The 22,017-nt window shown below is 39.9% G+C and overlaps 1 protein-coding gene across 1 annotated transcript in view; it reads right to left on the reverse strand.

Annotated features, from left to right (window-relative positions):
- Positions 1-22,017, reverse strand: part of col23a1a (collagen type XXIII alpha 1 chain a) — an 87,238-nt gene that overhangs the window by 21,875 nt on the left and 43,346 nt on the right. The window contains exons 3-5 of the mRNA XM_027016704.3: positions 4,771-4,815; positions 2,840-2,847; positions 2,261-2,287 (exon numbers count right to left, since the gene is read on the reverse strand). Of these exons, the coding sequence (XP_026872505.3) occupies positions 2,261-2,287; positions 2,840-2,847; positions 4,771-4,815 (80 nt within the window). The remainder of the gene's footprint in view (positions 1-2,260; positions 2,288-2,839; positions 2,848-4,770; positions 4,816-22,017) is intronic.

Consider the following 22,017-nt stretch of genomic DNA (forward strand, 5'->3'; position numbering starts at 1 on the left):
AGCAGCATGAAGGCACCATGTGAGTGGTTCCAGTGGTGGCCAGCATTACAAGCATTATGCATCTTCCCTCTGCCAGAGAGAGAAACTATCCAGCACACACGCACACACGCAGGCAAGCGCGCGCGCACACACACACACAGACACACACGCACGTGCACACACACACACACACACACACAGACACACAGACACACACACGCACACATGCATGCACGCGCGCACACACACACACACATGCGCACGTGCACACACACACACACACACACACACACACACACACACACACACACGCACAGACACACACACAGACACAAGCATGCATACCCACCATCCCAACCACCCACAGATACACACAGATCCAAACACACACACAAGCAAATGGTTCCGTTTCACTATGGCTGTGTGATTTGCTGTACCTGTGATGTTACTGCTGTTACCGGCAGCCCTAACTGAGCTGTATACGACCCCCATTTTTGAACTGAATTATATAACTGGGAGTATGTTGGACTGCATTCTAGATGGTTTAATATAAATATTGACAAGAATTTATTTGAAGAAGCAGAATATTGACAGAAGAAGCAGAGAAATTGCAAACATGTGGCCCACACAGCTTTTGAGGAAACACTGGACAGATCTCTCAATCTGTTCCAGAGGAGCAAGAGATGGCAGAGATAGATGCACTACATCCCATGGGCTCCGGTGACCTCTCAGAGACAGACAGAGCAGACGACTGTTTGTGTCACTCAGTAAACTTTGTCATAGATTTGTGACATGGAGGAACCTGACACAAATGATTCACTTTACAAAGCACATGGTAGTCTGTGAAGGCTGCACAGCATATACGCCCATGACAAACACTGATAGCTTGTGCCAGCATGGGTGAGCCAGACCCAGACTGATGATTATCTGCAGAGGGATATTACTGAAAGAATAACATGCTAAACTAGTCTCCTGCTCACCCACAGATTACAGATTACACCTAAGATAGATGCTGAGACACAGAGATAAATCATGAGACCAGCCACTTACAGAGATAAAGCAAGGTTTGTAATTACCATTCATTTTGTCAGCACACGCAAAAGACAAATATTGAGAGACCCCTCTCTCTGTCTCTTTCTTTATCTCTCTCAATCTCTACTGAGCTTGTGGTAAAGCTTGTGGTACGTCTCTCTTAAGAAACCTATTGAACCCACATTCACATTCACACACAACTCCCCTCCGGGGCAAAATAACTCATGAGACATGTTCACTAACGTTACCAGACCACTTATGAGATCAGATAGACAGTAAATTACTTAGTGAGGAATTAAACACAACAGGGTGTCATCCACCTCATGACTAAAAGCAAATTAACCACAAACTTGCCAAAACCTCAGCAGAATTGCTGAACCACTGCCTCATTATTGTGCTCCTTGTTGATCTCCTGACAGCCACTAGAGGGCATTAGACCATCATCATATACAGAATGAGGATTATACCAATTACAAGAGTTTATGACATACTCACTAGCAAACAATTGCAAACCATTGCCATGCATTGTTTCACTGTGATGTAAGTGGTAAGAGATATGGAAGGATTGTCTCCTGCAGTATTGATTTTAGTGGCATAATCTAATCTAACTCTATAAATACTCGCGATGACAGACTCCGGTTGTTTATATGAATGTATACTGTTAGTAAAGTGAAGTATCGTGATGAAGGGAGGACTGGTTTATGGCAATTATGTGGCAGCACTAATACATGTGTTGATGACACTTAGTAGTGCCATTAGGGCAGTGGTAGCTCAGTGGTTAAGGTCCGTGACTTGTAATTGTATGGTTGCTGGTTCAAGCCCTGCCATTGTTGGACCCCTGAGCAAGGCCCTTAACCCTCAAGTTGTACTCAGTCATAATTGTAAGGTGCTTTGGATAAAAGTGTCAGCTAAATACCAAAAATGTATTAGTGTGACTATTCTGCAGTCCTTGTATTCCAGAGAGAGGCCTTAGTTGACATTTTACAGTCAGGTGACATTTCCATCCGGTGTACCACTGGAAGTGTACTGTTGGATGTAATCATAAATTATTTGACAAACTGTAATAGAGAAAAAGCAGACTCTGGAAAAGCAGACTCTGGAAAAGTAACAAAAGCAGAAAGCACAGGGACAGGAGGAATATGGCGACAGATGGTTGAGGTGAAAGGAGATGAAAAGTAGCTTTTTGCTGGCAGATTAAGGACGTTTACACATAAAGGGAAGGAAATAAAAAATTTGAAATGAAATTTACCGGGTAGCCATCCCGTCCAGCTTTGCCCTGTTCAAATTCAAAACAGAATCAAATGCAGTAAGATTTGCAGAAAAGTGACTGACACACTCACTGATCATGACCATGTTCACTGTAACCAAGTTCGAATGGCACAGAGAGTAAAACATATCGGTGTTTTCCCATCAGTTCCTGAGTGATGTGGCTGGTGGTCTGTGCAGATGCTGTTCTGATGATCACCACCCAAGAAAGTTAGAAATAGACTTAAAAGGCAAAGTATAAATAGTCAATTGTCTCTGGTCACAACAAACAAATCTTTACGTATGCTGCATTGTCTAGCATCTACGTTTACATCTGGACTGACTTCACACTTCATTAACAACAAGTGAACTTCCTTGATAATCATCTCCTGATACCATAAACCGTTCAGGCTGGCACTGAATCCTAGCACATGTCCTTTTAGGGCCTGGAAGTGAACCTGTTTGCCGTCATTTTATGAGTCTCATTGAATCTTTCAATATTCACTTACCTCTGCCAAAACAGAGACTACACTGATACCTTTGTCAGCATGGAGACAATGATATTCAGGAATGAGGTACTTACTGGAGGTCCTGGAAAAACAACACAAATGGTGAAAATATGTGGTTAGTACTGTGAAATGAGCTGATGGATATATCAGAGCACATATGGAATATTCCTCTGCAATTAGTGTATTGTCTTGTCCTTTTCTTAACATTGTTTAGAGTTTTTAAAGCTGTCCAACTTGTTCAAAAGTGGAGAAAGTGTGTAAAATATCACTGATAGGAAACACATGCATAAACAATAACATAAACAACATTTTATAAAATACATGAGCTCTGGCACAATAAGGGTAACAGTAACCAGCATCAGAAGAGTAAACAAGCTTCTTTTAAGGCTCCTGCATTTTTACACAACATAGTAGATAAAGGCACTTTGCCTAAACACGGGCCACAGTTTTCTTAAGGCAAAAGACAGGAACAAATTACACCCTAAGTATGACAAACTAGCATTAGTCCCCTTAATATTTGACCCAAGGGCAACAGAGATCTGGTGCTGTGGAATGAAATGTAAAGTTTTTGTTTACTTATGCCCACAATCTTAATAAGACTGCCTGCCAATTTCACATAAACAAACGAAGACAAGAGAAGTTCTGACTACTACACAGGACAGCTTATCTCCATCTCCAGAGAGAGAGAGAGAGGGGGTGGAGAATGAGTCAGTTGTGCAGTTTTGCACTGGTACTATTTTCTGCTTGTGTTAAGACTTCCAAATCTGTCTTTCCCGTTCAAATTTTGATGTTGCACAGATTACAATTAGTGGTTATGCTGCCATCACGCTCACATTAAAACAAAGGAAAAACGCTGACATGAGAGGATGCAAGAGGACGCATCCTCACGGATGTGTGTTTACGCAATGCTCTATGCCCCCCGGCCCACCACTGAACAGTAATTTAGTGTGAAGTGATTAAGGTCTTGATTTTGTTGTGCTCTGCCATGCCACTTCTCTAACCTGCTGTGCGTGTGCTGATTTGTCTGTGAAATGTACGCCAACTTTTGGCTGCTTTCTCTCTCTTCCCCAAAGCGGAACCAGACGTGGCACACTGGCCAGCTTGTGCCTTTCACCTTTGCACCTTTCAGATCTGGCCTGCACAGCCAAGGCTACCCAGAACCGACCAAGGCCCAAAGCTAAGCAGACCCATCCGAGGTTCTATTCCAAGATGGGCCATTGGATCTGTGTCAGCAACATGTTCTGCCAGCATCTGAAGTCGGTTTGGGGAACGGATGCAAAGGAGCTGCCATTGTGTTCTTGAGCTGCTCTGATGAGAACTCAGCATTCTTAGATTTGGATAATGAGGAGTGCCGGGTACATAACCACTGTGCATGCTGTCAAATTTTTTAAATTAAAGGTAGTGTAAGTATTGGGACAGTGTACTTAAGGAAACATAAGTACCAGGCCAGTGAATTTTTTTGGAAAAAAACACTTTTTTCTTAATTTTCCAGAAAAAAACGGCATTATGTATTCAAGCATCACTTTTACCTATTAGTTGCTTTGTAATTATGAAAGCATGCACACTCTCACAGGTTCCTCCAACACTGTTTCTAGTACTGGTAACTCTCATAAATGTCTCACTGACTCACTGCCCTGCTCTACTTAATATAAACCCTGGTCTCCCACACATGTGCAGTATCTAATTCTTAATATCTCATCATTAAATCAAGAAGCAACTGAATAACTTCAGTTAAGATGATAATCATTGTAAACATGTGAGTCAGTGTCAAAGACAAGACTATATATGACTCCCATCTGACTCACATCCTTGCATCCTCATGCTTAATTGAGTTGAAATGATGTTTACAGATGAATCATGTATCGTAAAGTGTTACACAATATGTCTGGAAGAAGTAAAAATATTTACTGAAGATGCAAAGTGAGAAATCTGATGAGCAAGTAAATCAAATTGAGTCAAGAAAATCGTAGAAGGCAAATATAGTGTGAGAGAGATTTAAACTCACCAGGATCTCCTCTTCTTCCCATCCTGCCACGCTTTCCAGGAGGACCTGAGAGAAAAGAATGCTGTCCCTCAGGCAAGCAGCAAAGCAGCACATACAAGCAATCATAACATTGGATAAGGTTCTTGAAGGAAAGCTTTCTGTAGACCCAGCCACTGAACTGTACTCTGAATTGTTTCAAACTAGAAATCTTTGAGGTTTGTGATTAAGCCTAAGAAAGTTTAAACATAACGAATCTATTCGTCTTCATATACATTTTACATTTACAACATTTAGCAGACAGTGCTTTGATGTCCCCAAGGAAGAAATCCTTATACTAGAATATTATGCCAGAATCTAAGGACACTGTTAAACTAGAACCTTATCACTATTAAACTAGAATATTATCACCATTAAAGTAGAACCTTATCACTATTAAACTAGAACCTTATCAGCAGAAAGAATACACACTAGGAAAATAGGAAAATACATACAAGGGTTTGTTTTAATATATATGTATATATAAAACACAAAGCACACTCACATCCACCCACACACACACACACACACACACACACACACACACTCATACCTCACATTGTTTTATAGCTTTGTGTCTACGTGTAATATAACACCTCAAGGCCCAGAATCCCCCCCCCCCGGACAGTTGCCATCAGTAGCCAAGCTCCCTATTTGCCTCTCTGCTTAACAGATTAACCAACCGCGTGTCTTTCCCCAGGGCTAAATCAGTTCCATCAACTGGCCTCCCTATCCTGTCCTCCTCTTCTCTGCTGTGCGGGAGTGTGAAATCGGAACCATACCTGCGATGGGCAGGGAGGAGGGAGCTGAGGTATCTGATGTGGGATACTAATGAGTTCAGGTTGCAGACGCTCCCTTCATTTGCATGATTGTTATTGTTCTAAGCCAACTGGCTCCTGCTGCTCCAGGGTCCGCCCGCCTTCAGGGTGGGAGGGGTGAGAGCAGGAAGTGGCTGTTACCCTTACTCTTCCCCTGCCTTTGTATGAACAGTAGCCCAGTATTCCAGCACTTGCACCAGCAGGTTCCCTAATTCTGATCCTAACTGGGAGAGGCCTGAGTTCACATGCCTGAGTCTCCTTGAGGATCTCCTGGGGATTCAGTTTGTTTTGATGACCGTTGCTTTTCTAATTCTAGTTGTCTCACGCCTGAGGAAGTCTTTTTGTCTGCTGCTTGGACTACGCGATCTCTGCCCATGTTGGATTTCCGAGTCTCTTCCCGTATCCTCTTTCCCACTCTGCCTGACCTTTCATTTCTGAAGGTCTCTGTGCTTTGGTCCACTCCTCTGGGTATGTTAATCATGCTTGTACCGGTGTACATATACGATGACACAGGAGCCGTCGCTCTGCCTACATAGTGAAAATGACTCCGGGCGGCTTTAGCTTTCGGCTACGCTGGCTCGCTGTTTCAAAGCAGTATCTTCTTACAGCCCCTCCCCCACAATCCCACGACATAGGTAAAAATACCCCCCAGTGGCAGAGATGCCCTTCCTGAGCCACAGTCGTAAACACCAACGGGGGCACTGGAGTAGTGATGACTCAATACTGAGGGCCAACACCTATTCCAGCATAAAGGCTATTGAGATGGGGTTTTCTTGAATGGGTCTTAAGTCATTTTTGTGTAGTGTGTACTAGGACGTAGAGTACATACACTCCCATATAAAACATTTCCCATTAAGGATGTATACGCAATCATCTGAGTAAGAGAAGTGCCTGTGATATTTAACAACAAAGGCAAGAAGTCTAGACGTGACCGTCTGACGTTTGACTCTAGACGTGACCGTCTGTCTCCACCGCGAGTGTTCGTCTTGCAGGATGTCACGGGAAGTTAATGTGCAGGCATGGGGGTGGGGCGGCTTAAGTGTATCATTATGTTCCATCCTCCATAAACCCACCGCCTCTGCAGCATCCGCAGCCCCACACACAGCAGTGGTCTTAGAGGCATGCCTTGGGCTGATGTAGCTACTGTGAAAGTTTGTCTAATCCAAACGATTCAGAGACATGAGACTCTCCATTCCACCTACTGTGAGAACGTCTGGGCAACACTTTGTTACTGTCCGAATGAAAACACAGAACGTGATACTCTTACATACAAACAGTCTGTGTTACTCTCCCTTCCTGTTTGCTAAGATGATTTAATACGTTGGAAGCAAATTTAATTTCTAAACCTCTTTGTGTGTGTCTTCAACATATCTTGACAGGCCATCCTTGATATTTTGCTGTGCATGAAAGACTCAACACTTTAATAGTATTCAACACTTCGCCATTATCCTCAATATCTTTAATGACAAATATTTCTCTGCCTAGCAGCACCACAAGAGGTAAGGACTAAGGTACATTTCCTTAGTTATTTTGAGACAACGGGAAATTTTTAGACAGTAAAACCTTTCGATTTTCATTATACTGCAGTGCTACATTATTATCACACTATAGATCTTATTATGGTAAAGTTACATTATATTATTGTGTTGAAAAAGGTTTGAAATACAATGAGTCAAATCATAGCAACCTAGCAATTTTTATCATTCACGGTTATTTTAATTTTTTTAATTATTTTTTATTACCGTTATTTAAATTATAGATATAATCTTAAAATAATTTGTGAACCTGAAAAGGTTACAAAAGTGCATTAATGACTAGCCAAAACTAAACATAGTTGTTGTTGTTTTTGTTTGTTTGTTTGTTTGTTTTAAAACCTTTTGCCTGCACTTTGAAGAATGCTGCTGGCATACCTAATCAAAAAAGATTTCAAGAGGGCCTTAGAAGACTCAAAAGACATGAAATTGCTGGAGCAGTATTTCTAATTAGAGTTTACAGTCTACAGTCTGATAGATAACAAAAGGAAGAGCATGACTCACAAAAAAAAGGCCAAAGGACCCCAGGGTGCATTTCTTTGTTCATGAGTCTAACATTATAAGCATACTAAACAATAGTGCTGTTCATGGGGGACTCCAACAAAGGACAAAAAAATCTCCCCATCTCACTAAACGAGCTAAAGAGCATCTGGATCCTGGAAGAGAGTAACATTTTGGTAAATGTACACAGGAAAGTATGTGGGGAAGACAAAACCCAGCATACCAGCACCAAAACATCATCCTAACTGTGAAACATGGTGGAGAGAGCGTAATGGTATAAGGCTGCTTTAATGCCTCAGGGCCCAGATGACTTGTCATTGAGAGAACAATGAATTTCAAATTCATTAGAAAGTTTTATGGGAAATGTTAAGCATATGTACATGATATCAAAAGAGTCATGACAATGGACCGTAACATAAGAGAACATCCACAACAGAGTGGCTCAGTTCTAAGAAAGTCTGTATGTTAGAATGGCCACAAGTGTTGACCTCAGGTCTATGGAACTGCTGTGGAATGATCTGCAATGGGCACTTTAGACCAAACAACCCCAAAACATACATGAACCAAAACTGTGTTGTAGTAGGCCCTCCCTACTGCTGGGCACGACTAATGCACAACTACAGAGAATGTTTGGTTAAGGTTTTTGCCAAGAAAAGAGGTTCTGTTACTTGTTGTCAACTATAAGGTATTCTCATAGTTTTTCAAAGATCATTTTTTAACTATTAAAGATGTGACACTGTAAAATGCTTATTTTATTTTGACTTACATGGTGATCACATTTTAGGAGCAATACCTGCTGAAATGTAAATAATTCCAAAGTATTTTTTTTACAAACTCATTGATTCATAATTCAAAATAATTCTGAAAGAATTCACAAACTTTGTAACTGTATTTCATCTGTTTTGTAATGCATATAGTGTATTTTCTGCATCATTTTTATTACATTGATCATTTGCTGACTTTGATTATTTGCTGAAGGACCTCTGGGAATCTAAGACTAGTTAATTATTGATTAAATATCAATATGGCAACTGTCTGTGTGTGTGTGTGTGTGTGTGTGTGTGTGTGTGTGTGTGTGTGTGTGTGTGTGTGTGTGTGTGTGTGTAATAATAGTAATAGTGTATTGTGCTGAGTGCTAAATAGTAGTGCACTGTGAATGTGCTACTTGTCTCTAAAGTTCTCCAAAACCACATCACATGCAGATCACTTATTAGATTTCTGGAATTCCCTTTAGTGTTTTTTACCCTACACTATATTTCTTATTATTATTTTTGGTAAAATATATGGTTTTACAAGTATTACTAAGGTCACTATTTTCAAGAGAATTCACACTTTTTTTCTGAAGCATTTTAAATAAAATATTTACACAGTATTAATACTGGTATGTATCAGTACATAAATACTAGGTAACTCATTTGAACACAATACTATATACTACCTTTTTTTTTAACTATTAAAGCAAGAACTGCTTGCATACACAAATATTCTGCCCTAGTAAAATAAATTAGTGGTGCAGTGTCCCCAAACTCCTTTATGTTAATAAAAGCAAAACATCCAAACCACAGTGCAGCAAACCCTGACGAGCACACTGCAAGTGCATGTGGAGCTATCTGAGCATACATGCATGCATGTCATTGTTAGGTCATGCATAAGTGTATGGGCACAGACAGTGTGTTAACTTGCTCGACCCCAAAATAAACAGCCCAGTGCCCCCCTTGCTTCAGCCGCCCTGCAGTGAAACATTTCCACATGTTTGTTGATGCTGGAAGTGTGGGTGTTTAGGGGAACAGCCAGCTCCAGTATCAGCCTCCACCACATGTTATGGGGCACTCCCATTCCAGGGTCATTGCTACGGTCAGTGGGAAGCAAGGTGGGCTAGGACCATGCTTAACAATGCATTTAGCTAGATACATCACATCAGACTTCAGATTCCTCCACTCCAAGGACCCATCAAATTATTTTCCCTTCTGTCCCTTACAAACTCTCTATTCAAATGCTTTCATTTACTATTCAAGTACTTTTCATTTACTTTAGGCGAGTCCACTTTACCTGCATTTCTGATTTGCAAGGTAAAAAGAAGGAAGGTAATCTTTTGTTATTTTCACTTTCTTTCTTCAGTGTTTACTTGTTCTTCTAAATGGTCAACAATAACAAAAAACTGATGCAATAAAAAACATATAAACAATAGCTGACAAAAAAGACATAATCAGAGCTCTCATCTTACCTCCATAACATCTTAACCGGTTTAAAGCTATAATTCAATTTCAACATGAAAAGAATAATTGATAGAATAGCATCTAAAGTAGGAAGCATGAAGACCTCCCATGTTCAAACATTAAGAATGTGACTCTGTGAAGGTCAGACAGGATCTCTCATACTTCATTCTGAGCTCGTTGCTGGCATATCTTAACTTCAAAGTGAAGAATGGGTAAGGAGCAAACATGTGGCCTTCCATATTTGTGGGCGTCTTAACCAAAACTGGTCGAGTCCTATTCAAACTGACATGACCCCAAAATGCACCCGGCAGCAAAATGACTTAAGACATCTTTAACTCATTCTGTTGACTCTGTGTTATGGTGAATTGGCCATCTTCTCAGCAGTTTAATGCTTTGTGGAAGGCAGAATCAGAAAAATAGGAATTGGGAATTTTCAAGATCCCTGAGAATCAGTCATGAATAAGTAAAATTCTGTATGCTGAATGAATCATGCTTTCTCGGATGTTCAGATGTCTTCCTCTATCGTTTAAAAGGACAGGTTTGGCAGACTTAAAAGTGTACTATGCAAAAGTTTCATGTTTAATGTGAGAGCACAATACATGCCCACTACCGGTTGAATATTTTATATAATAGAATATAAAAATCCAGTTTCACTCTGATAAGTGGAGAAAAGAAAGCCACTGGTAAAAATCTTGCCCTGAAACCCATTTTTTATAATCTATGTGGGTTATAGTGTTCTCCCTACAACAGTTGGACTCTTTGTTGAACCACAAATAGGCTGATCCTGCTTGTGAATGGTGCTGACAGAGGTTCTATAATTGCATATAAGGATTATAATCTGTATTTTAAAGTTTTTTGCTTAATATTACTGTCTTCACTATAAAGATTACATATGCACATATAGTTAGTGATTAGCACATGGATTATCCGCAATCCCATCTTTTTAAAGGGATTTATGAAGTACAGTTAGTTGTTGCTAGTTGGATCTATTATGTAGCGTTGGCCCATGGTGTCTAATCGGAATTGATCTATAAGCCACATTACATAATTTCATTCTGTCCAAATGTGTTATTGTTTTGTATAACACAATTAATGAGCCTTGTTTTCCTCTGAATACAATTACCCGTCCAGAAGAAGTCAGGCGTACAGTATAGCCGGGAACCTGAAAGGGCTCGGGGTAATTCACAGGGACTGATATGGGACGGTACGGCCCTCCGCCAAGTTGAGAGAAAGCAGACAAGTGTGCAGGTGGTCCTCATTCACTGATTACACACTCATGCCTTGGCGTGAGATGTAGCTCCATAAAACACAAATCAGGCAGGACACTGCACTGAACAGGCTCAAACGTATGCACAAAAGGTAAGATCAGTGATGGGGTAAAAATGAATTATGGGATTAATAATTCTAGTGGGATCATTACCATACAGGAAGGAACACAGACGGGCACACACACACACACACACACACACACACATATATATATATATATATATATACCCACACACATCTTACATACAGACCCTTCCTATTACAGTGTTTAAATGGAAAACGTCTTCTGTCATCTTCATAAGCACTTAGTTTCAATGTCCTACCAAAACTATCAAATATTTAAACAACATTTAAGACCACTGATAACAAATAACATTTGTAAGAAGTGGCCTAAACAGAAGACTGTTATTGCCAAGTAACGGTAATTTCAGTTTTAAAAATGGAGATCTTTTAATGTTAAGGAAAAGTGAAGTTGAACTATATTTATTCATTTTGTGGGTTGTTTACTGATACTTGATTTGACCTCAGTTTTGCATACTAGAATTGTATTTAAAAAAAAGAATTAATTAATGCAAGCATGGCAATTTTATACACACTTTTTTCAAACAAGAAATACACACACACACACACAGAGGCAAGTCCATGCGTGTCTTATAGCAGCCAAGCACTGAGACTGACAGGGCTTCCTGTTTTGGGTGACCTTGCTGAATGCATTACCACTTCCATATTATGGAAGTGGTGAAGTGGTGCCAAATCCTGATCCCCTCAACATTTCAGGAATTCTACTGTGCTGCCAAATACAGGCAGACAGGAACAAGTGTTCATCATTTACGCCCTAAATAGTCTAATCCAGGGGTGTCTGAAGTCACAGAGGCACAGGGATAGATAGATAGATAGATAGATAGATAGATAGATAGATAGATAGATAGATAGATAGATAGATAGATAGACAGACAGACAGACAGACAGACAGACAGACAGACAGACAGACAGACAGACAGACAGATAGACAGATAGACAGATAGATAGATAGATAGATAGATAGATAGATAGATAGATAGATAGATAGATAGATAGATAGATAGATAGATAGATAGAGAAAGTGGGAGTATTTAGGTATTCTGACTTTAGCAGTGGGTACATTATTCATGTACATTTAGCAGCATCTGTGGGTTGCCTTTATATGTAGCTATTGTCTAGATGCCACTGTTGGGTTGCTGAAGTTGATTTTCCTGCAAGTAAGCAAGAAGCATTGTTGTTCAGTTCCTTCCTTCAGACAAGCCAGAGTAGAGTGTTCTTACTGAGCAAACCTGGGAACAAACCCAGTACAGCTAAAACACCTCAGTGGCAGACCAAAGTGGACAGCACACAGGTAAGAGCACAAAAGGCTAACTGACACAGGAAGAATGATGTGTCATTCACATGCCTTTATTATTAACAAACCTGGTAGAAGCCAAAATGACATGCTTATGTATTATAAAGTAAAACATTTATTATTTTGCAGTTCCATGTAATGGAAAACCCAATATGAAAATTAGATTTAGTGATGACATATTATTAAAGTCCTATCAACTTCACACTATATCAATTTTGGTCAAAATTGTTGTTGTTCTCATCGATCACCATGAATCTTAATATCTAACCAGACTTGGTGGGTAGAAATATAACAGCAGGGGAATACATTGGTGCATGCTTTTGTTATGATTTAGTAGCCGCAAGGACTGACTAGAATCGTTTCACATCATATTCACTTTCACCCTAAAAGCGAGCTGTCCAATAAATCTCTCAGAAAACATTTTAAAGAGAAAACAATCTGGTGTGAACAAAGAGCTCACTTCCTGTCTCACACCTGCACCAAGCACTCGTCACTGAACTGCACGGTTCCTTTGTTTTTTTTCCAAACAAAATTCCACTGACAAAATAGGATACTTTCCATGTGTCATATACTAAGTAAGTGTTCAGCGACAGCAAGAACAATGTTTAAGACATGCAAAGGTTTTATGAGCTGGACATGTAGTGGTCTATAGTGTAATATAGGGGCCTGGGTCTGTTTGCAGGCAGCAGTCCATTCCAGATTAGTAACATGTTTTTACAACTGACATGATGAGACCATGATGCAGTTAGCGGGACAGATCCAACATGCAGACTCCATTTAATTCAAGAGAATGCTTGTCTTCCCACTTTATATGATACTCCTACTATTAAAGGGAAACAAAAGTACAAATTTGTCTGGATTTGTTTAACACAGGCAGTACTGCTGTTAGTGGTTAATGCGATCACAACTAACTCACATGGGCTACTTAGAACAAACACCTTAGATCAAACAAATACATTAGAATAAACACCATGGGCTGCTCTGAACAAACACTTAAAAAAAGATTTTAAACCTTCCGCTGTGACCATAGCTTCCTGAGAGGTAAATTATACATTTCAAATTACAATATCCTTTAATTTCCTTTTTTTTTTACTGTAGTTAAAACATATCCTGACATTCTCATTGAGTTTAACCTTACACAAAACCACAAATGCACCCTTTCCAATGTCACAATTAATAAACTGATGTATTATACATCATACAGTATTTATTAAGACTAGTTCAGTTTTGTTCTAATTCCAAATAACACAGAGGACCAAACAGGATTTTTAAAAAGTCGGCATTAGTCCTCCATGTCTCTCTGAATATTTCCAAATGTAACCCCTTCTGAATCCTTTAGAGGGCCAGTTCTTTGGGTCACCAAGCACTCTGTAGAATATTTCTCTACCTCTTCTGGTGCATGTCCACATAAGACACAGCTTTCCCAAAGAGGATCTTAAGGATCATCCTACATTTATTTAGGAGCCTTAATCTTTGAAAGGGCCATTACAGATGAGTACTTCCAGCTCTTTCTGTACATTTTTGGGTCAAGGCATTATGAAAAGCATGCAAGCTTGATTTTAAATGGGCCAGTAATGATGAAACATTTACATCCAGTATTACTTTCCCTTGGGAACTACAAAATTAAAGCTTTGGTCGGAACGTTTGTAGATGACTCCTCTTTAAGGTTCTTTAGGTTCCCAGAGGGATAGTAAATGATTTTCATGGTCATCATTGAGAATGTAAATGGATAAAGATCATGCTAATATTTTGTTGGCATATGTTCTTCATCTATAGACATATAGATAGACCAAGGAATCCCTGATCATTTTACATGTAATTTGGCTCTTTTTTAAATAATGCAATAATGGTAAATATGTTATAGCTTTAAGCTGTCACACATATGCATGTATTACCCTGCCTGACATTTCAGTTTACTCCCTGTGAACGGAAACGTTCTTTCCTGAATGACAGCAATATTCTCTCTGACTTTACTGGTTACAGACCAGTCACGGCCATTTTGAATGCTCATTTAGGTTTACAATTAGCTGTAGCAATCTGTTCCTGATGGTTGGTAACTGCTTCAGGGCTGTAGGCTAATTGCTAAGATGTGGGTTGAGAGGCCAGTGCAAACAGTGCAGCATGAGGTACCTCTCTCAATGTAGGTGTGAGAATCCATGGCATAATGGTAAAAGGATGGTACGATACAGGCCTACACCTGCACTTAAGTCAAGCATTCACAGAGAGACACCTGACATTTCCGCTGTGCTGTAAGACAACGTAGCTCTCAAATTTAAAAAAGAATGCGGCATTTCTTTACATGTGGTTGCTGATGAAACGAAACATCTACACTTTCCAGCACCTGCATACCAAAAACTTCACCTCTGAAAGATTCACTACTGTATTCATTTCTTCAGACTTACTTCTGTCATCATCTAATCATCAATTTTCTGCTTTATGCTACACTAAGACGCATTTCTCATGTATTCAAAATTTCTGAACCACTTACAAACACAAGTCCTAATGAGAGTAAAAAAAAAAAACCTCGAATAAATCTAAACAATAAACAATGTGTGTATCCAGCTTTTGTTGATTTGCCCTGGCTGCTAGCCAAAGCCCCCATAATATCAGGGAATAATGTGAAGAGTACGCTTGTACTTTCCACTGTGAACCCCTCAAACATAAATGGAATCCGCATGAGGTACATACAGGAATAGGAGAGAGGTTTAGTTCAAATTAAGTTAAAAAACCAGATTTTTTTATTCAGAACCATACATTGTATAAAGACATTTTAAAGGCAGACATGTGAGGAACAAGAATCCCAAAATGCAGCTATGGAACAACCTGAGCTGTGCCTCTAGGAAAAAAATTCCTTCTCTACAATAGATTTTGAGATACTCTATCTCTGCTTTTTCTTTAAGGCTGATGCAATTCAGACCAGACCAAGTGCTTCGGTGTTCAGATCGACTCAGTGTTCAGATCGACTGATCAGATTGAATTTCAGACTGACTAGTGTTTTAATTACATGTTTGCAACCAGCCCATGTGCCCACATTTCCATGGCAATGGGAAGCACGGGCCCTGCGGAGAACATATATATTCGTGGAAACATGGAAAAACAATTGAGCTTGAGGGTTAAACGATAAAGAAAGGGTCATGGAAGTCCTAGTGCAGCTAGCACTGCCTTAATGTGTTGTGTTGTGGAACAGACCAGTTATGATATGCCAACAGAAATGGGCACAGCTGAGGTGCTGTATGTGGAGCAAGCTTGCACTCTCCCTCTCCCACTGTGTTTAGCCAGACTGCCATTCACATTCACAGACCTCCATACACTTATAGAAATCCACCTCGAAAACAATTAGCTTTGTGAGCAGAAATGTATTTAAGAGCACTTTAATCTTGGCAGTGAGTGCTGTTCGCAATTCAACTGGAGCTTCAACACAAAAAGTGCAGTAATTAAATATCTTCACCAGGTACTTTACAGTAAGCTGTCCTGTGTTGAATTAACATCAAACAAGGACATACAATGCTGGTGTTAACTACACTCACCCCACGGATGTTTTGTTTGCTATGGCAGTAGACCAGCAGCAAGAGGTCTCAGCCAGGACCAGGGAGGTCGTGGGGTCAGTCCCAACTGTTTTGGCCTTGAGCAAAGCACTTAACCCCCAGCTGCTCTGCAGGGGGCAGCTAGTTAAAATGAGATGCTTTGGGCAAAAGCACTAGGAGTAAAATGATCATTTTAGAATGGTAGCTTTAGAACAGCACTCTTATAATGGTACTTTTAAAATGGGACTTTAACAATGGTACTTGTCTGTAAGGGAAGAGATCCAGCCCAACACCCAGGGTACTACAAGGTCTTTAGAACAGGGTGTGGTTGTCTATAATATGGAAGCCTGATTCGATCCTTTTTGAGAGTCTTACAGCTCATGTCAACCAATGTTATCAACACGAGGACAGTGGAGTTCAGCCTACAACCATTCTATACCTAAAATGTTATGAAAAAATTGGCAGGCTAAGCAAATGATCTCAGCACATAAGAGTTGACCCATATGTGTTCCTATGAAATTAATAGAAAAACATCCCTGTGAAGACTGTTACACTAGCTGATCTCTGGGAAAGAGAGAAGGAGCTGAGAGCATGCAGAGGAAACTGCTCGGAACAACTGCATAAATGCTAGAACGGCAGAAAGCCGTTACTCATCGAATGCGTGCTCATCATTCATGATCACTCTGTAATGCTAAGCAGAAACTTTATTTTCACCTTGCAATGCAGTGTAAATTTATCGTGCTTATTAGTATATAATAAGAAGTGTGTTCACTTGTTATTACAATGCATGTTGTTTACCTGTACATACAAGAAAACAGGCAGAAACACTGAAACTCATTACACAGTACAACTGTTTAATTATCATTACACCAAGTGTTATGCATGCACATACACACATGCACACGACAGGACTTGTTTACATTAAAAGGCCACACCTGCAGTACTTTCAATTCTAGCTTTCCTTGATATGCTCCAGACTCAAAAGGACTCTGGATATATGTAGCTCATTACAGGGCAGGCTCTTTGAAAAGGAGCACACAGTCCACACACAGACCGCATACACAGTATAATGCATTTCCATTTGGTCTGTTCTGAGCTGCAACAGGCCCGTCTGCTGGGATTTGTTGGTTTAGATGTACAGTATGTACCATTCCATATGGACCAATGGGCTGGAGAGACAGCAACGGTCCACACGTTTATTACATCAGTCATTCCAGCTTCCCTGGGGAAGTGCTTGTCCTACCTACCCACCCAGAGATTTAGAGGGTGTCCTACCTACCCACCCTGAGATTTAGAGGGTGTCCCACCTCCTCACCCTGAGATTTAGAGGGTGTCCCTCTGTGCCCCTTCTGTCTGGCGACTGCGGAGTTGAAAGCGAAAGGCTTGCTGGGTTTGATTAAGTTATTTGCTTTCCATGAGCCAGGCCGAAGGAAGCTCCCCTGCCGGTGCTTCCTTTCAACAAGCCGGGCTGTACTGAGCAGAGCCTTTTGCAGAGGACCCTTGTCACATGCATGAGGGAGAGATATGTGTGTGTGTGTGTGTGTGTCTGTGTGTGTGTGTGTGTGTGTGTCTGTGTGTGTGCGTGCGTGCGTGTGTGTGTGCGTGCGTGTTTATTTATGTGAATTTTAAGAACAAAAATGTCCTATGTAGCAAAACCAGAAAATGACAGTTAACCTAAACAGCAAAAAAAGCCATGACAATGTACAGCACTTTTTACAAAAGCAAAATGTTTATAAAATTCACAAATACAAACAGTGTTTTGGGCGTGCGAATGAGTAGGTGTGTCTGCAAATTATGACATGAAATAACCCAGTTAAGCACATGGCTTAAAATGTTTGTTCAGGAGAAGTGTTATTAGATATGGAGTCAGGATCGAAATCTTGGAAATATAGTTAGCCCTAATCCCCAAACTCTTCCTGTGCTGAAGTTGAAGCCACGGCTTAGCAAAAAGCATGTTTGAAGGTTTTCATGATCACATGCAGAATGACTTTTAGGTACCAGTTTAAGAACACTGGGATGTTGTTCTCACTCTGTACTTACTGCACAGACTCTGTTTTCCAATTTGTAAGCACAGAGTCTCTTATTTAATAGAAGTGCATGTTATGTGAGTATTTATGGTCTGTGTGTACTTTATAATTCACAGTATACTATACATAAGATGTCTGATAGTCTAACTTTCATTATCTGTCTTCTAAACATTAGGGGCTCTAGGCAAAAAACAGAGACTGTCCAGACTTCAGTCATTTAGCAGCCTAAAGAACTTTGGGTTCCGTGCATCAGCCTATAGTTGCACTCTATTTAATCACAGGTCAGGCCACAGCCCTAAGTTAATTACAACCCTTGTCCAAGTGGAGACCAAAATCAGATAAACATCACTATCTGAAATACTTAGACTTATCCAGTAATAGCAATTATTTTACATTTACATTTATCAATATGTAAAGCAATGCTTTGAAGTTTGAAGTACACTAAATGTATGTATCACGTAAGGAGACAGGTAAGGGGAAATACTGGTCCCATTAAGAAATGTTAACACAGACCACCTGACAGAAACCATTTGCTCCAATGTGTCACAGAGAAGAAAACCAAAATGAAAAGCTGTGGCCTCCTGTATAGGCTCACAATGCACTGCACGTCTGTTAAAGCAATCCTGTAGTAAAAATACAGAACGTTTCTTCAAAATCCATTTACATAAAACATTGGGAGCAAACATTACTACCCAGCTTTCCCCACAACATTCTGTCAGTTCATTAGTATCCAAGCCATAGGCATGTCACTTTCTACAGCCTTCTCTGCTCAACCATTTCTCCTTTCCCTGTGGATGCAACTTCTGTTTATTTGCTTTACATCTCTGTGCATGTATGCAGCTCTGTAAGAAATTAAGACTTTTTTCAGCTCACAACAAATTTCAAGCTGCTCATCTGAATGGTGTTCCACAAAATACATATGAATCTATTATTATTTCAATCCAAAAATGTATTCCTCCAAAAATGTATCATACAGTGTAATAAAATTACATAAACCTGCCATTCTTTTGAATCCTTTTTCTTCTGTTTTCTTTTAGAGTCCATTTAAAGGACATTTAGAGGACATTATTTAAGAAGAACATTAGAAGTAGAGCAGATAGATCCGGGCTGTTTCACCATTGTATGTGGATGGGGAATTCTAGCCTAGTCCAAGTTTATTCATGCTGTAGGAGATGCTGTGCAGAGAATGCCATGCCCCATGAGCCCTGGCAGAGATGTGTGGGCTCCAGCCCACATTCAGGAATGTGCATGCAGGGCTATTTAAAAATGTAGTGTTTTGCTTATGATAGACCTAATACACAATAACACATATCCGCATACCTCACCATGACCTCTAAGGACTTGTGACACCTGTATAAACCTCCAAAATGTGGCCTTGATTATTGTTCTGAGAATTCTACCCAAAAGGACTTCTGCTCCCCCATGGAACAAGGCTAATCTACAGCATTTTTACGTTTTTAATTTTTGCAGACAGTTGGTAGTCTATAAGCTTTGCAGCCCTGACACACTATAGAAAGGATCTCTTACTTCAACCTGACCAGCTGAGAGACCCAGTTCTGCACAGCACTCCAACTCTCCAAAACTGGATGGGGCACATCTAACACAGCGTACTGCAGGCAGCAATATCCTGAACAGTCTTCAGAAGCTCTCCTCCAGGACAGCAGGCTGACAGCACTGCTAACTGCAATCAGTATTGATGAACACTTTGCAAGATCCTTTGGAAAGGTAAAGGAGTTAGAAAGGCTTTGAACTCCATACAGGACACAATCACATATTCATTTAAAAAAAAAAAAACAAATAGAGAAAATGCAACATGTGGATCTGCTAGATAACTTTTCAGTCTTTTGCATCTTGCAGTCAGTTCTGACAGGCTAATGTCTAGTAACCTTTGAGGCACAATCTGGACAAGTTACACAGTAAATGATATAAAATGATATATCATCACCGAGTATCGTGGCACCCTGATAGTGAATTCAGTGACTGAGCTTCGGTCCCTGGTCAAGAATTTTCTCAGATGCTTCAGAACAATTATTTGTAAAGATGGAACCAGTAAGGAGTCACAAGTCTTCCTATCTGAAATTAAGAGTTATATAATATAAGAATATTGTGAGACAAAAACATATTTATTCCAGAAAAAGTTGACTATTCCCAACAGCTTTCATGTTAAGGCGGGCTGATGGTTCCAAATTTTGTGGCAAAGCTGACATAATGTTTTGTGCTTAGATATTTTTAAAATGTGACAACAGTTATGCCAAAATATATCAAATGCTAGATGATTAATCTGTGTTTAGATGTGATTGGTGGCATCTGTGGTAAAAAGAGGAATTGGTGTGTGAGTTCTGTATCATCTTTATCAGCCTCTTGTGAGATTAATAAAGCTGTCTGGAGAGTAGCTGGAACACCCCTGAAGCATGCTTTTGAAGAAAACTGATTAATAAGGTATTACAATTCAGGCTTTACTGAAATGTACATGAATCTGGGAAAAAATTTAATCTGGAAAAACACTAAAATTTTAACTAGTAAAGGTGAGGGTTGCGAAATGTTTGTTCTTTCTGTATTTTTATTTTAATTACTCACTAAACAACTACACTAAATGAAAGCACAATTGCTCAATCCCATCCCACCCAAAATAGTTTCTAGAAGCTAGACCTGGTAGCAGTGCAGTCTTCCCATGTGGTGCACACATCACTCATATTCCTTGTAGTTCCGAAGAAAAATACAGCCAAACACAAACTGGTGGAACACTCTGAGAGAAGGAGCAGCACGTCATTGCTTAAGGAACCCATCCTTCACACGGGAATGACATTCATTTTGCTAAAATATATCAACAAAAATGAATACCCAGTCATTGCACAATTCACAGCTTAATTATCACTTCATTGTTTGATTAGGAAATGTTAGCTTGTCATTGTAAAAAGTAGTCACAAGAAGTTCTTAATCAATACCACTTGATATCATATATTTAGATGTGTCTTTTGAAATTGCACAAAACAGTATCTGGTTTTTTAAACTGCTGCCAGTATCATTATATTCTTGCAAAAAAGCTGAGAATGAAAGTTAATGCACTGAATGATTTCTTTCCGGAGACTTGAAAGAGGTTTCTAAACAAAGTGTAGCTTCTAAACAAAATGTCAGAAACACATGGTGGGTGTATGTGGCTGTAAGTATGGCTGGCTGATCGCTTTACAACAGGAGAAAAAAAAAGGTTGGAGATCAAAGTCTCTTATTTGAATGTGCATTAATGCAAAAGTGCAAACCTATCTAAAGCATTTTACAGCGTTTATATCACAGTCCATATGTTTATATGAGGCACTCCCTGGATTGTCACACTTTCCAAAGCCTGAACCAGTTTGTGAGTGAAAGAGACAGGAAGAACAATTAAAAACAAACCCCCACAAGACCATAGTGAGGGTCAAAGGTCACTGAATGTCCAGTGGAGAGGCAGACTCAGACAAAACCTATGATGCGTGATGACACCCGCTTTGCCTGTCAGGTTCAGCTCAACAGAATAGAAACTCAGCACACAGGAAGAGTGTATTCAACAGAATAGTGAGCCAGCCTGTGTCTGTGTGGTTGTGTGTGTGTGTGTGTGGATGAAAAAAACATGGATGAAGATTAGTGTTATGTGCGCAGCAAACAATGGGTACTAATGGCTGCACTGAAAGTCCTATAGCATCATCGTGTATAAGCTTAAGAAAACAAACACTAAAAAAACTGATTCAATATTTATTGTGTTAGTGTGTGCACATATATGTGTGTGTATATGTGTGTGTGGGGGGGGGGGGTGAGAGAGAGATACTGAGACCAAATCAGAGAGTGGTTGGGGGTTAGAGGGAGAAATGTGTGAGACAGAAGAGTGGGTGAGAGAGAGGGAGAGATCAAAGGGATCTGCTTTTCATCTCAAATACACACATAACCTAATTGCCCTGGCTCTGGCAAACTGCAGCTGTTGCCAAACTGAAATGGCAGA

The sequence above is a fragment of the Electrophorus electricus genome, chromosome 16, assembly GCF_041902795.1.
Source record: "Electrophorus electricus isolate QZ-2024a chromosome 16, ASM4190279v1, whole genome shotgun sequence".
In the NCBI taxonomy this organism is placed as follows: domain Eukaryota; kingdom Metazoa; phylum Chordata; class Actinopteri; order Gymnotiformes; family Gymnotidae; genus Electrophorus; species Electrophorus electricus.